A 16,212-nucleotide genomic window follows, 5' to 3' on the forward strand; every position below is an offset into this window, starting at 1 on the left:
TGTAAGCTGTATTGTGGTCACATTTCAAGCATTATTGATATCAAACCATGACCAAATTATTTGCCATGGTCTCTAGTCGACTTAATCAGTTTTTGACAATAGTAGGCCAAAGTACAGCTGAGATTTAGGCCAAAGTTGGGATCAAGCGCCTAATTTGCATATTCAGAAAACGGCTTCTATCTTGAAAACTAAGATGGATATCGACTAACTTTGTATAATCGACTTATAGGAAGTCAGATATGACCTTTCATTTGGTACCAATATTGTTGACCTTGGATGACCTAGAAAGGTCAAATGCAAGGGTATGATTTTCATGATACTCAGTTTTTGCCCATAAATCTCCCAGTTTTGCAGACAGAGAAAAGTGACTAGTACCATGTTATAAAGCGTGAAAAAGTAGGACATAATGTATTTTTTTGTTTTTCCATACCATTTCCTGTTTCAGAGTTGTCGCAGACACAATCGCTATTTCCGGCACTTTTTCTGTATGTAAAATAATGTAAAAATGTAAAAATAATGATGAACAAAAACAAGAAATGTATTGGTTTATAATAGGCTCAAAATGAAACGTGAGTGTTTTACTTTCTGTATGTAAAGTTGGATTAGCTGCAACAGTTACAGCCTCAATATGTACAACATTAATTTACTATATTGTCTGTTAAAAGTAGGCTTGAGTCCCATGCTTTGTTTAAATTCCTACAATTTCACCAAGGGACAATAGTCCATATACATAAATGGAAAGAACCTGAGCAAGGAAGGTGATGTAAATAAAGTAAAAAAATAAATTATAATATACAAAAAAAAAAAAAAAAATCAATACAATTCCGGAAATACAAAATACATTTTAAAAATGTCACAGTTTCACTCATTTTCTTCACTGGTATCCATATACCGCATTGGAAATAATTACTGTTCCTTTGTTAGAAAGTGAAAAGTCAATGTTTGTCTTTGATGTAAAATATGAGACAACAGTCAAGCAAAAGACACGTAAGATGTTTGCTTTAGGAATCTTACCCAAAAAAAACAAACAAACTGTATTTTAATTACAACAAAAATCAAAGAACACCTGATGAAAAGCAATCTAAAAACAAATAATATTCCAAGAACAAGTGGTCTACTAATATTTTCAAAAGTTTAACCAATAACAAAAATTAAGATATTTCCAGTTAGTATATGTTAATAACAATATACAGTGTATACAGTATACACATACAGTTAATATTTATTTATTTATGGATGTACAGAACTGTCTTGTGCTCTGTTTTTGTGTCTTCTGCAATTTGTCATCTTTATTTTTCTGTTGTGAACACTGCACTTTCCTTACGGTGGGATCAATTAAGTTATATCTTTATATTTCATATCTTTGGGAGTTATGTGTATGTATGAATATGTTTGCTCATAATAAATTATATGTATACTTGTATTTATGAAAATGTAACCTTTAAAACGGTCTATTATTGAAACAAGAGAGATATTAACTATTCAAAATATATATTTATTTACATCTATTTTTCTGTTTTTGGGTTTTTTTTTTTTTGGGGGGGGGGGGGTTGTGTGTGTGTGTTTTTTAGTCTTTCCAAATATTTCTGTTTTCTATTTTTTATTCAGTGTTGTGTCTGTAGGTGTGGTTCCATCGTATCGATGCAGAATTTGCCGGTTTCCATAACGTCACTGTCGCAAAGCTCGACTGTCGTGAAACCTGGCCGCCCACTGAAGATGGCGGCGGAGCTGCATCCGCGGAGCGGAAAGCTGATCGGCCTGTCCAACTCGAACCGAACCGCCCGGCGCAACCAGCCAGTCCAGGAGTTCAACCATGGCCTGGTGCTTAGCAAGGAGCCGCTGAGGGACCGGGATGTCTTCACTGTCCGCATCGACAAGAAGGTAAACAACGGCAGCCGGGCCCGCCGCTGCCGCCGCTCGGAGCGGGATGAGGGCAGCGGGAATGCGGGCGCAGCGGCGGTGGGCCGGGCAGGGGGTCTCCGCTCCGTCCGCAGTCAGGGGCTTGTAGCTCCGGGACGGCTCGTGTGTGTTGACAGCGGGTACGGTGTCTGCTGGTCCGGGGAGGTCTGAGAGCGCTGTCAGATGTGTAATGTCACCGTGAACACGAGGGTTTGTTGGACACTGTTGGGTGCAGAAACCGTAAATTGGACACTTAGCTCAACCTGCCCCGGTGCCTCCGTTAGCCGCTACCGGGGCTAACCAGCCGGGCTAGCAGTTCTGGAAGGTGCTGTGTGTGCCTCTGTCGTGTGTTGACCAGAACTGTGTGTTTTTATAGTGTGACAGGAGCTCCGTGAGGCTGGTGGAAGTGTCACAGTGAGTCTTTTGTGTTTCCTTTCTGCTGATGTGTTAATAACACTGCAGTGGCCACACACCAGACAAACACAATACACTGAACTGGGGCGCAGGATGTATTCAAACATATCTGTCGGTCTGGTTGTCTTTTTAAACATCACCACATAGCAGACCTTAGAACAGTCCTATTAGTGTTTGTAATGTGTTAGAAGTTCAACCAGTGACTTATCTCTTCCTATTATCTGTAAACAAGTGGCTTTTGTTGCACTGTGGACTCACTTCACTAGAGGCATTTTAGAAGGAACATGCTTTGGTCTTAGAAGTATTCAGTTCATGTCCTTCTCCAATGCAACTTAACTGTTTGAGTCTATTTATTTTTAGTGTGAGGTGTATTAAATATAACCAAATAACTGCCTAGAATATGCACTTTTTGCCTCATGTTAACAAGCAAGTCCATTAGTGACTGTTGTTTTTCTGGGCTGAATGGCTACACCTCCTCCATATCATATCAGTGCATATGCACAGTGTGATCAGAATCAGACATCCTGCTGACATGTTTTCTCTGCAGTCTGTCACTGACTTTGGGTCCTGTCCTGGTGCCAGTTCCATCACACACCCTCTAAAGGGCCACATGTCAAGTCAAGATAGACACCTGGATTATTTAGAAACTGGAAATGCATGTGTGTACCAGGAAAGCTGGTTTAATAGCACTGTGCCGCTGTATGTTGAAAGCGATTATCCTTATGGGTCTCTCATAAACAGCCTCATCCTCTGTCATGACATGCATTGTCTGTCTGAAAATCAATACCATTCCATCGCAGAGTGCCCAGTTTGGCATGGTTGCCCATCCTGTGTCCTCACATCCACTGAGCTGCAAAGGAGGCCTGGAAATTAAGCCAGTTTATGCAGAGAGCTTCCTGATCTTAAGGGTTATATGCAGGAAATTAATCATTTGCAACTAGTTATAGTTTCAAAGATGATCTGGTGTAGGACTGTGTGATATGAGGATGATGATAGTATGTTCCATGGTTTATTTTGTCATGTCACAAATTTTTCTTTGCTACAACACTTTTGGAGGATGTGACACATTGTAATTTCATTTGCCATTTTGTATAGTAGTTCACCAGTCCTGTGTTTATTACAGTGGCTGCAATTAACAATTATTTGCATTGTTGATTAATCTGTTGACTAATCTTGTCTTGTTGGTTAATGGAGTCATTGTTTCGTTGGTGAAATATAAGAAAATGCTGAAAAAGTATTTTCCAAAGGCTAAGACAAATGTCTCGTTTGAGCACATCCCAAAGATATTCCTGTCACAGAAGAGAAAAGAAATCAGAAAATATTCACATTTAAATGCATCATATTATATGTCATTAGTAACTATTTGCAATATGGGGAAGTTTTGAACCAGAACACATCACCAGCAAAAAAACACACCAAACAGCAAAGTTGCATCACCATCTTAAGAGTATATCCACAAAGTATTTATGGCCAGATTTTAATTCTTTCTGTAGATGCACACTATATCGGGTCCAAATATCGGTTAGATGCTGGTTAATTGATATTATCAGCCGTGTAAAAAAACACACAAACAAAAAAAAAAAATACAAAAAAATTGTGGTTGAGCCTTAACTGTTACAGTTTTCTAAACATCCTTCTTCTTTCAGTGGCATCAAAATAAGGATTAATGTCATCATTCATTCTTTCATTTAACTTTCATTCAATCTCAGACTATATTGAAACTAAGACAGGAAAAAATAAAAACAACGGAAAACAGTGGGGGTAAGAAGAATACATTCAGAAATATTACTAATTTCACTAAAAACAATAGAATTAATGATAATAATGAAAATAATACACTATCATTGAGAATGTAATTGGGCCTCGGCACAAAGGTAGTAGCCTATACTGTGTTTCTTCGCTGTCTGCTGTTTTATCAGCATCAGCTCAAAGCGTATAACAATCATCTTCTTCTACTGTCTCTGTAACGGCAGTTCAGAAGCTGCACAGACAACAACAAAAAGTCAGTGTTAAACCATTTAGCAGAAATTAAATCAACCAAACATTATGCCTAAATAGACTTAAATAGACTAAAAGTACCGTCATACATAAATATTACTCACACTCATGCTTCTAACATAATTTTTATCAGAACACATTTACTCCGCTGTTGTTGAAAAGTGTTTTTTCTTTACCCTTTTGTGTCAGTTCCCTTTTTTTTATATATATGTATTTTTAAGTTACAGGGCTGTGTTGTGATGGAAAAACTGACACTGCAATACATATTTTTTCATTGCAATATTAAAAAATACAGGAAGTTTCATCAGAGGACAGGAAAGAAATGAATTGTTGTATAATCATTAGGATGAGTTGCATGTGCATAAGTGAACCTGCATAGAAAATCTAAAATAATGTCAGTAACATATTAAAAATGAATTGACCTTCCTTAAGAGATTTTGGTCATATCAAACAGCATTATTCACCATTATCTGTTTGATATTATCTGCTGAAGTTACGTTTGTTCTAATTCTAGCTAACATATGACAACCATGAGTTAGTTATTACATTTACTGGCCATGGAATTAGATGTTGTCAGCTGTTTTTATGGTACCTGGGTGGTGTTTTTTTTTTTAATTGTCACTTGAGAAATCAGAATCAGTTTATTTGGCATTTGCAGAAAAGCAGAAAAATGTCACCATTTTAGCTGCCTGCTTATGCAAACCCTCCAATACACAGCTTCTGGAAAAAAAAAAAAAACAGGTGAAATAGAGCAGGTGAGATTGTTAATTTAGTTGCTCCATTATGGAAATGTGCAATAAAAATATGCAATTCTCTGCAAATAAGATGATGTCTGCAGGATTTGGTGCAAAGGCTCCATTATGGCTTGATTTGTTCAGTTATTGATGAAAATGCACGACACTACGTAGAGACTTTCATTTTGCATCTTTTATACATCACTGATTCCTGGTTTCTGCAAATTTAGAGTGACATTTTGGGATGGTAGTTCGATTAGCTGTGCAGCTCCAGTTATTATCAGGATATGAAGTGATTTCCACCACAGTGTGAGGCTTCTCAGGGTGTATGCGGATCCTTAAAATGTCATTAAGGCTTAAATTATCCTTCAAATTGATCATTAATCCTTAAATCTGACACTCATAGGTCTTAAAAATCCCCCAGACACAATAAATAATATTTATGTATTTCTGTATTTGTAAAATTTGTACAGAATTAACCACATATGTAATTAGTCATCATTTTATTGTAACTGAGATGGGAATAAGCGGAGCCTCCAACAATCATATATTTTAGAGTATTTCAGTGTATTTTAGCCTATTTTTTTGTATATATTTAGTGTATTTTTGTATACTTTGGTGCATTTTTTGTGGTTTTTAGTGTAACTATACTATATATGAGAGTCTAGCGCAATATGGGTATGTGCAGTATGTGTGGGTTATGTGATTCCATCTTTGTCTGGTCTGATGCTTCTGTGTTAATTGGCTGCTTCATCTGTGCAGCTCTTGGAGTCAAAGAAAAATTTTCCTAAGAGGGACAATAAAGTGTATCGTATCATATTGTATCATAACTTACTGAAGTGTATTTTTTAATGCATGATGGTACCTCCCACAGTCAGTCATGGGTGGAGTGGTTTAGGTTTGAGCTTTAGCAGCTTGGACGTCAGTAACACAAACATTAGTCATGGACAAATGGAAATGGAATGGTAGTTGGATTGAAACCTGATTAAGACTGGTTCAACACAATAACTATGAGGCCTGTTGGACTGATACTTATGTGAATGGAAGGACTGAAATTTACCAAAAACGACGAGGAAAATGTCTTAAAATGTCAGAAATTTGGCTTCATGGAACCTGCACATGTATTTACTGTATTTTGGTGCATTGTAGTGTATCTTTTGTCTATTTTAGCACATTTTTGTGTATTGTAGCATGTTTTAGTGTATTTTTTGTGTATTTCAGTGTATTGTAAGATATTTTATCGTATTTTAGCTGGATTGAAACAAGGTTAAGACTGGTTCAACACAATAACTGTTGGACTGTTTTGAAAAAACATGAAAGGAAAGGATAATCTGTAAATATATACATATTCATATAATTTAACTTTTTTTTTTTTTTTACACTAAAACAAGGAAAAAATGTGGAATTGTTATTATTTATAGGTTATTATGTTATTATTTTAGAGCTGTGGTCCACTTTAGATCATATGGGTCTGTTTATGGAACCTGAACTAAAATGGTTTTAACACCACTGATTATTAATATCTTCAGTGTAAGTTTTTTATTTAACAAATTCATCCCCCCGCCTGGATTGGATGCTTTGACGGGCCACTTTTTCCCACGGGCAGCATGTTTGACACCTCTGTCTTAAACAGTCATAGATTTGGCTTCTGTAAACCTGCGGATATCCTGGGTTGTGTTTCCGATCATGCTGCCATAGTGGAATATTTCCATGCTGTTATTCAGTAACTTCTGTCCACAGTGGGTGTCAGACGCCCACCTGCAGATGTAACAGAAGTGAATGAGCAGAAGGAGGATGTCTGGCTTCCACACAGCGACCCGGTCAGGCTGAGCTACTACTCAGTCTGTTAACCCAGATCCTCGGACGGTTGTAGCACACTGCCTTACAAAGCAGGGACCAGGAGGGATGGCGCCAGCGAGGGAGGGTTAAAAAATACTTATTGATCTGAGGACGAGGTGTTTTTTAATCTCCTTGGCACAGAGTTAAAACTGCAGAGCCTCATCCAGGATCTGGACAGGCTTCAATGTGACGCTCAAGGTCACTTCAACAGGGTGGACGAGTGCCAACTTCAGCTCCTGAGCGTCAAGGGAGAAAGGAAAACAAAAGTCACTGAAGGTTGAGCTTATTTTTACCAGAGGAGACTGTCAGGTTTTGTTGGATGGGTTCATCAGGGGGCGGCAGGTGGAGGGCGGCAAGCCCAGCGATCACCCCTCAGCGGGATGACGTCGCCCGAGCGATTCCGCGCCGACTGCAGAGGCGGCGCCGTTACAGCTGACACGGCGGAGGTGAAACCAATATGAACAAAATTTAATTTATACCCCAGATGATCAATAAGGTGTCGCATTATTGAGAGCTGATATCCAGGTTAGTGTTTCTGGGAAGAAACTGATATCTGAGGATGGAAGTTATGTGATATGAGCCCAATGTCAGGCAAAGACGTGAGGTTCTGCAGAGAGACAGTTATGGAGCTGAACAAATATGAGGCTTAGTTAAGGCTGTGAGGCGGAAGGGACGACAAACGGAGACAGAGTGGAAGGTGATACAGGACAGAATTAGTATGAACCAGAGGTGAATAATGAGTTAAAATAATGAAGTGATGATGTGGTTTAAACAGGTGATTGTAACAGCAGCATCTAGGAAAAGTCTGGTCCTGAAGAGCTGAGGAGCATCAGTTTGTCAACAAATACAGCATGAAAGAAACTGTACTGAAATGCTAAACACAATGTTCCTCAAAAAAGACTAGAAACTCTGCATTTTTGCATCACTTTGACCTGTGATTATTACAATATTAACAAGAACCAGATGATGTAAGCACTAGTCCACATTTTCCTGTACATACAGCTCCAGTATTTTGATTAATAACCTCAATCGTTGATTCATTTTTGCTGCTGGACTTTTATACCGAACATAAAACATCAGAGTTCAGAAGCTGACGTGACATTTACTCTGAATTTACTCTGAGCTTTTATGAACATCTATGTGATCAGTGAATTAAATGAAGGAAAATGCTGGAATTTCACTGAAAAATGCAAAATGTAAAGGATAATATTATAATGAATTGTGATAAATCCCATGGAGAAAGTTAAATATAGAGAGAAACTCATTTGGAAGTGAGTTCAAAAATAGGTAATTAAGGGTTAAACACAATCGACATGAATCGCAGTTATTTATCATCGACTCATATTTCAGTATTATGATCGCTCTAAACTCTGTGTCTTCATTTCCATTGTCACAAACCCTCCTGTACGTATTTATTTAAGTGTCTCCTGTGCGTTCACTCTGTCCTGTTTTATTTCCAAAGACCAACTATAAATAACACGACGGATCACAGAACAAGGCCCGCTTTGTTTCCGTAGACATGTACCTGCTGTTTTTAGCGCCGTGCTTCACCCTTTTATCACAAACATCTCATCTGAGCTCAGATCTGTCCAAACTCAGTCGACTAACACTCATTTACATGTGTATTTGTTGTTATTGCGGCTGCCGGTGTCTCTGAATTTATGATCTGATTTATGAGTGTAAAATCCAGTTCATTTCATTACAAACTCTGGGCTTTGAGGGTTTGGACTCTTATCAGCTCCTCTGGAGTTTTTATTTAGAACTTCTATCAGTTTGTGAAATGTCATTAATCTCCTATTTCAGCTGTTTATTTGTACAGTTTATTATTTATCTTTGCTTCCCATGTTTCCACCCTGATTAGCTTGTGTCTGGTTCTTTTAGCCCAGTAGTGCCAGTATAATTGTGGTATTTTCAAGGATTATTACAACTCTCTTTTAAGTGTATTTATAGTGATTCTGTCAGTGCTGAAAGAGTTCTGTTGTTACTGGAGTTTCCGGTGTCTCTGAATTTATCATCATCAGTATAAAACCCATTTCATGCCTTTTAAGAGCTGATGGTTTTAGCAAATAACTTTTTCTAGAAGCTGTCAGAAGTCTTTATTTAGGACCTCAAACAGTTTGTTGAATGATGAAGTTTCATATTCAGAGGATTATTAATAGATTCATGTGACTGGTATTTGAATAATTTGGTTAAATGATATAATTGTTCATTTTATGCTGTTAGTGAAGTATAACTTATATTTATACACTAATGTAAACTTAATGAAGAAGCAGTGACATTATTGGCAGTGAGCACAAATAAAAATTGCATTTTCATTTTTTATTTTTAGGTTTTGTATAGTAAGTTCAATATAAAAAACCTATTAGACAGGATTTTATGTTGTCTGGGTTTCAGAAGTTGTTTTATGTTCAATTATCTTTGCTTTTAACCTGCTTTACCCTTATTTTATTTTGGAAGAAACTTGGCAACATTATTCCTATAAATATGGACCCTTCTGCATGTTTTTCAATAATTTGTTTTTCAGACCATTATTAGTGTTGCATATCCAGATCTATGTTCAGCTCTGTTCCAGTGCTGTAGATACAGGATGTCTGCAGATCCTTACAAAGTCTGAAATTAAGGCCTTAATTGTCCTTAAAATTGCAATACATTGTTGGGATTATGTCCACAACGTCTGACGTCTTACTTCTGTTCTATCTTCTATACATCAGGGTTTGTACGGGTGCTTGAAATCCTTGAAAACGCTTGAATTTCAATGTTGTGTTTTCAAGGTCAGAAAAGTGCTTGAATTTTAGTTTAAGTGCTTGAAAGTGCTTGCAATTATAACTCTGTGATGTGATTTATTTGTTTATTTTTAATATTAACTCTGCCAGGTTAGATGCCAAGCCAGAGCTACTTACAGAGAGGTGATACATTTTGAAAAATAAAACTTTGTGTTAAAAGAAAAAAAAGAAGAAGAAAATTGCCAGGGGCTCTCAGCTTGACTCCAGGTACATTTTTATCTTGATCTCTGGCTTGGTGCAAATGTGTCTGAAAAACAGCAAGTGGCTTCCCTGTTTGCTCCAAAAGAAATCTAATAATGGACTGAAACATCTAAACATGGATTTTCATTGCTTTTTGAAAGTGCATTTAAACGCATCAGATCTGATTACTACAGTCATTTAATTACTCCCAATTATCAGATTTTTATGGTCATGTAAACGGGTTCACTGATATTGTAATTCTGATAGTAACTGTGGCACACCTAGTTCGAAGTATTAAGCGCTGTTTGTTCTTTATGACCTCAGGTGAACTCGTGGAGCGGTTCCATCGAGATCGGCGTGACGGCCCTGGACCCCGCGGCGCTGGACTTCCCCAGCAGCGCCACAGGCCTTAAAGGCGGCTCCTGGATTGTGTCGGGCTGCTCGGTGCTCCGGGACGGGCGCTCGGTCCTGGAGGAGTACGGACGCGACCTGGACCAGCTGGCGGAAGGCGACCGGGTGGGCATCCAGCGCAGCTCCAGGGGGGAGCTCCACCTCTGGGTCAACGGCCAGGACTGTGGCGCGGCGGCCAGCGGTCTGCCGCCGAAGCTCTGGGCCGTGGTCGACCTGTACGGAAAGTGCACTCAAGTGACGGTGGTGAGCTGCGAGCCGCCGCCAGCCTCCACTGAAAGAGACACTGTAGAACGGGATGAGGAGGAGGAAGAGGAGGAGGAGGAAGAGGAAGAGGAGGAGGAAGAGGAGGTGGTGGTGTGCGGCGGTCGGGACGACACAGGAATCGCAGCGCTCATGAATGTGGCAGCAATGAATGGAATGATGAACGGAGATGAAGGTAGAGGCTGGTTTGGGTTTGTTTAGCAGGATGTTTTTTGGGTGGTTTTGTGTGTTTTCATCCACTGGGTCTCGTCTTCCTCTCAGTGCCTGAGCTCAGCTGCAGCCACAGCAGACCCGACAAGTTCCCCAACAACCTGGAGACCGACACAGGTGAGTCCACAGCATCCCACCCCTCAGATAAACCAGGGACCCCTTCACTGAGCCTGTTAGTTTAAGACTGAACACTGACACATATTTGAATCTGTGGGTCTGGATATAATAAATGAATCCATTTAATGTAGTTTTCTCCAAAGCCAAATCTTTTCAGAGTTTCAAAGAGGTTAGAAAATCTTTGTTCAACATCAACGTAAATGAAACAACAGACAGCAGAAAATGGACACTGCAAAAATACAATTATTAAAACAGTGGTGGATCCAGAAAAAAATGGAAGGGGGGGGCGGGGTGCAGGAGAATAGTGGGGGGTTCAAGGGGGCGAAGCAAAGCAAAATTAACATTATAAATGCTTCAAATCACATAAAACTGCATATATTTTTTTCAGTCATATACTAATAAAATGAATACAATTTAACCTCACTTATGTGACCACTTTTGGAACCAAAGTAAAAGAGCTGTCTTTAATAAGGACTCAGTAATGGCATTGAATTTCATTGCTTTCCAAATAATTTAAAACTAGAAACAACAGGATAAAGTAAAGGTCTAGGCCTATGTTTGACAACTTTGTGTGATTGACTCAATCACTGGCTGTGTTCAAAGATATTTAATATTCAGTCCATGCAGTTCCTTCTGTGGCTGCCTGTTTGTTTTTCATGCAGACCCAAATGCTGCTTCAATAGACACTTGTCTCTTCATGATTAGACTTTAGTCTAGTTTAGATTTAACTCCCTTTACCATATAGACTGTCATCATAAATGGCACATACCCAGTAGAACCCCCTCCAACACAAGAGATAGGTGAACCTTGGGGCGCATAAATTTGCACTTCAAAGTACATATGGATGGATAGCTCAGTAAGTAACACTACAGTCTACGATCCAGGAGACCAGGGTTTGAATCCCGGCAAGAGGGCTCATATTATTTTCAACATTTTACATTTTTGAAAGGGGGGGCGCAGTGCCGGTAGGTAAATCCGCCATTGTTATACTATAGAAATAAATCGCATTAGCTGTAATTATCAAAACCAAAAGCAAAGCACGGCTTCATTTACAGTTTGAAAATATACAGCTGTAAAACATTCTACAGGTGATGTCCTAATGTTGTAGTGATGTCAGTCTTTTCCAGAGCCCTCATTCCTCTGAAAATCAGTCACTGTTAATTTTTCAAGCAAAATGGAAATGAAAAATAATGGAGATCTTAAATAGGGGTTTGGAGATCCTCCTGCAAGAAATGATTTTCTCTAAAAGCTATAGTTCACACAGTCGAAGACCAGTTCAGTGACCATATATCTATTTTCAAAACTTTAGAAAATCTAAAAGAACATCCAAACAAAATCATAATTAAGTCTTCTGTGGATTTATTGGCTCTGGAAAAAGTTATATAGTTGGTTCTGATTCTTTTCATGTTGATTTTATTTTAATTTGCCTCCTTAAAATGCTCCATCTAAATCTTACAACAGTGGGAAAAACCCACAAAATGCTGCACATTAAGAAAGAATCAGAAGATGAAATGAGACAGAACAGAATCAGACACAGATCAAATAATCTGATCTATTGAAACATTAATGTGTACATGTTGAATCTTTTCAGTACTGACGGAGCACCAGCTCTTCGACGTGTTCAACAATGCCATAGTATCTTTTTATCGCTCTGAGGATGAGGGCGGAGGGGAGGATGGAGGAGGTGGAGGAGGAGAGGGAGGTGGTGGTGGCGGCGGCAGAGGTGGTACAGGAGGAGGCAACGCTGGACCTGAGTCCTCCTCCAGAAACGACAGAGGCAGCAGCAGTGGAGGAGGAGGTGCGGTGAGCAGCGATGGGGGGTCGACAGGAGGAGGGGGCGGAGGACCAGGTGGTGGAGGGGGCGGGGACAGTAGCAGTACTAATAACAGCCCCGCGGGGAACGGAGGGCTGGGGCCTGGAGCCATGACTGGAGCAATGACCACCAATGATGCGCTGCTGTTCCACGAGAAATGTGGAACGCTGATCAAACTGAGCAACAACAACAAGACGGCAGAGCGGCGGAGACCCCTGGACGAGTTCAACAACGGCGTGGTGATGACGAACCGGCCGCTACGACACAACGAGATGTTCGAGGTGATTCATCAACAAGGATTTAACGATGAAATAATGATAATAATAAATAAATAAATAGATAAAAAAGTAATTACGATAAATAAAAGATACATGGGAAAAGAGTGAAGAGGTGCAGTACAAGATAGAATAGAATAGAATAGGCTTTATTGTCATTACATCAGTTGTGCAACAAAATTGCTGGGAAGATGAAGAATAATAATTATGGTGGTGGTTAGATGAGTCTTCAGTCTGGTTTCGAATATGGGGAGAAAGTCACTGTTTTGGATGGATGGTGGAAGGGAGTTCCAAAGCTGGAAGCAGAGCGGCTGAAGGCTCTGCCCCCCATGGTGCTGAGGTGGACAGGGGCAACAGTGAGATGGATGGAGGAGGAAGACCTGAGGGAACAGGCTGGAGTGGGGATATGGAGGAGGTCTGACAGGTACTGAGGAGCAAGATTGTGGATGGTTTTGAAGGTATACAGGAGGAGTTTGAATTCAGTTCTTCATTTATCTGGGAGCCAATTTAGTTCCTGGACGATGGGTGTGATGTGGTGTTAGGAGGGGGTTTTGGTAATGATGTGGGCAGCTGAGTTATGAACTAGTTGCAGCTTATGGAGGGACTTCTGAGGTACACCGAAAAGAAGAGTGTTGCAATAATCAATACAGGAGCTTACTAGACTATGAACAAGAATAGAGGTGGTATGGGTAGAGGCAGTTGGTGTTACGCAAGTGAAAGTATGCAGACTGAGTGACGTTATTAATGTGGGCTTTGAAAGATAGTAGGTCATCGAGGATGACACCCAGACTCTTAACCTGAGGGGAGGGGGAGACTGAGGAGCTGTTGATTTTGAGGGAATAATAGTCGGCTTTGGATAGGATAGAGTGGATTTACTACCAATGAGAAGCATTTCTGTTTTATCACTATTAAGTTTCAGGAAGTTGGAGGTGAACCAGGATTTAATTTTATAGAGGTAGGAGGTGAGTGAGGAGGGCAGGAGTGTGGAGCAAGGTTTGGTGGAGAGGTAGAACTGGGTGTCATCCGTGAGGCAGTGGAAATGGATGTTAAATTTTCTGAAGATATTGCCGACATGGAGGAGGTAGATGATGAATAGAAGGAGCCCCAGGATAGAGCCCCAGGATAGAGCCCCGGGGCGCACCTGAGGTAACTGGGGACGGATCTGACCTGAAGGATTTAAACTGAATGAACTGAGTGCATCCTGATGGACATGAATGAAATGAAACTTCTTAAGAAAAATAAAATTAACAATATTGTGCCTCAGTTTATCTTTTACACATGTACATTACCTTTCTAAAGTGGATGAAATGGGTTCTGTTTGCAGATTCGTATCGATAAGCTGGTGGACAAATGGTCTGGGTCCATAGAGATCGGAGTGACGACACACAACCCTAACAATCTGGACTATCCTGCAACGATGACCAATCTGCGCTCAGGTAAAACACACTCTATGTTTAATGAAGTAACCGGTAAACAAAACAAGAGTGGGTGGTTTTAACAGGGTTCATACGGGTGCTTGAAATCCTTGAAACTGCTTGAATTTCAGTGTTGTGTTTTCAAGGTCTGAAAAGTGCTTGGGTTTTAGTTTAAGTGTTTGAAAATGCTTGCAATTAAAACTCTGTGATGTGATTTATTTATTTATTTTTAATATTAACTCTGCCAGGTTAGAAGCCAAGCCAAAGCTAGTTACAGAGGTGATACATTTAGAAAAATAAAACTTTATGTCAAAAAAGAAAATTAGCAGGTGTTCTCAGGTTGACTCCAGGTACATTTTTATCTTGATCTTTGTCTCGTTGCAGGTGTGTTTGAAGAACGCCAAGTGGCTTCCACTTTTTCGGATAAAACTTTGTGTTCTCCTTTAATTTCTAAACTTTTCGCTATTATGAAACAATTTTAGATTACAATGTACATCATTGTGATAAGTAAAAAAAAAAAAAAAAAATTATGAGTATATGTATTCCTGTAGATATGGATTTTACCCCAGCGACAAGGTGCTGTGCTGGAAAAATGTGAAAATGAGCCTTAAAAGTGCTTGAATTTGACCCTGAATGATGTGTACGAACCCTGTTTTTAAAGTAAATGACACCGCTGTGGTCTGTTCTGCAGGTACAATCATGATGAGTGGCTGTGGGATACTGACCAATGGGAAAGGAACCCGAAGGGAATACTGTGAATTCAGCCTCGACGAACTTCAGGTTTGTGGCCACAGATGTTTGTCTTTCTATGTAGGTTTCAAAGACAGTGCTCAGCTGTGTTTCAATGTTATTATCAAGTTGATAAAGAAAGATGGAGGAGAATTTGTGAATTCAGTGAATAATCTTTGATGTATCATCAGAGGGTGGTGGTACAAATTATAATAAACAAAATATAAGAAGTAGAGATAATGAATCACAGACAAAACTACACTGTTGACCATAAAGTTGGAATACAATATTTTCACCTCCTCTGATGAAATTATTGTGACAATGTGATTTGTTCTTGATAAAGCATAAATGGGACTCTATATAATCATTGCACCAGGTCAAAGGTCATTAAATAGTAGTAAAAAGAGGAATGTATCTGAAAATAAAGATATTCAAACCAATTTCAAACATCAGTCCACATGTACCGGACATCTTTTTACACTTTCTAGGAATATATAGGCAAATGAAGGAATTAGCTGTTTCTTCTTTTCTTTCTCCAGAAGTAGATAGAGCTCATCAGGCAATGTGAAATAAAATCTCTCTGTCAGAATTAATGGAAAAGGTGTTTCCATGTTCCGCGCATTAATTGTTTTTCATGAAACACAAAACCCACCTCAAACTAGAGGTGAGAAACTTCCACCGGCCTTTTCTAACATGACACTAGTCTGGCATATCCAGATGTTTCTCCACACATCAGAGCTGTGATAGTTCTGAAGATCAGGCTGGAACAGTTACTAAACTCTCTGGATCGTCTAGTTTGTATTTCATTAACTGAATCATCATCATCTTTGGCAGCGTGAAGCAACAGGAGCTGCAGGAGCAGTGTAGAGTAGAGTCAGGCGAGGTGTGTTGGTGAGAAATTTTCACTGTGAAAAGTGACTCCTGCTTTTAGAAAAGACTAAATCTCTGCAAAAGGAAAGTATCACTATGAAATGTTTAACTTGAACCCTGTCCTTAAGTAACATACTCTAAAACGTACATTTCACTATGTATGGGATGAGTAATGAAAACTCTCTCTAAATTGGCTCTAAACAGGCCCCAGGGCTAAATAATGGAAAAATAGGACCAATGGCCCTGTAGCTCACCAGCATGTTC

The 16,212-nt window shown here is 39.4% G+C and overlaps 1 protein-coding gene across 4 annotated transcripts in view; it reads left to right on the forward strand.

Moving 5' to 3' along the window:
• The first annotated feature begins 1,716 nt into the window (after positions 1–1,716).
• The window catches only part of neurl4 (neuralized E3 ubiquitin protein ligase 4), a 39,057-nt gene continuing 24,561 nt past the window's right edge, over positions 1,717–16,212 (forward strand). For all 4 annotated transcript variants that reach the window (XM_030161833.1, XM_030161834.1, XM_030161835.1 and 1 more), the window contains exons 1-6: positions 1,717–1,881; positions 10,172–10,694; positions 10,781–10,846; positions 12,438–12,940; positions 14,259–14,370; positions 15,041–15,129. In XM_030161833.1, coding sequence (XP_030017693.1) covers positions 1,717–1,881; positions 10,172–10,694; positions 10,781–10,846; positions 12,438–12,940; positions 14,259–14,370; positions 15,041–15,129 — 1,458 coding nt within the window. The remainder of the gene's footprint in view (positions 1,882–10,171; positions 10,695–10,780; positions 10,847–12,437; positions 12,941–14,258; positions 14,371–15,040; positions 15,130–16,212) is intronic.

The sequence above is a fragment of the Sphaeramia orbicularis genome, chromosome 18 (assembly GCF_902148855.1).
Source record: "Sphaeramia orbicularis chromosome 18, fSphaOr1.1, whole genome shotgun sequence".
In the NCBI taxonomy this organism is placed as follows: domain Eukaryota; kingdom Metazoa; phylum Chordata; class Actinopteri; order Kurtiformes; family Apogonidae; genus Sphaeramia; species Sphaeramia orbicularis.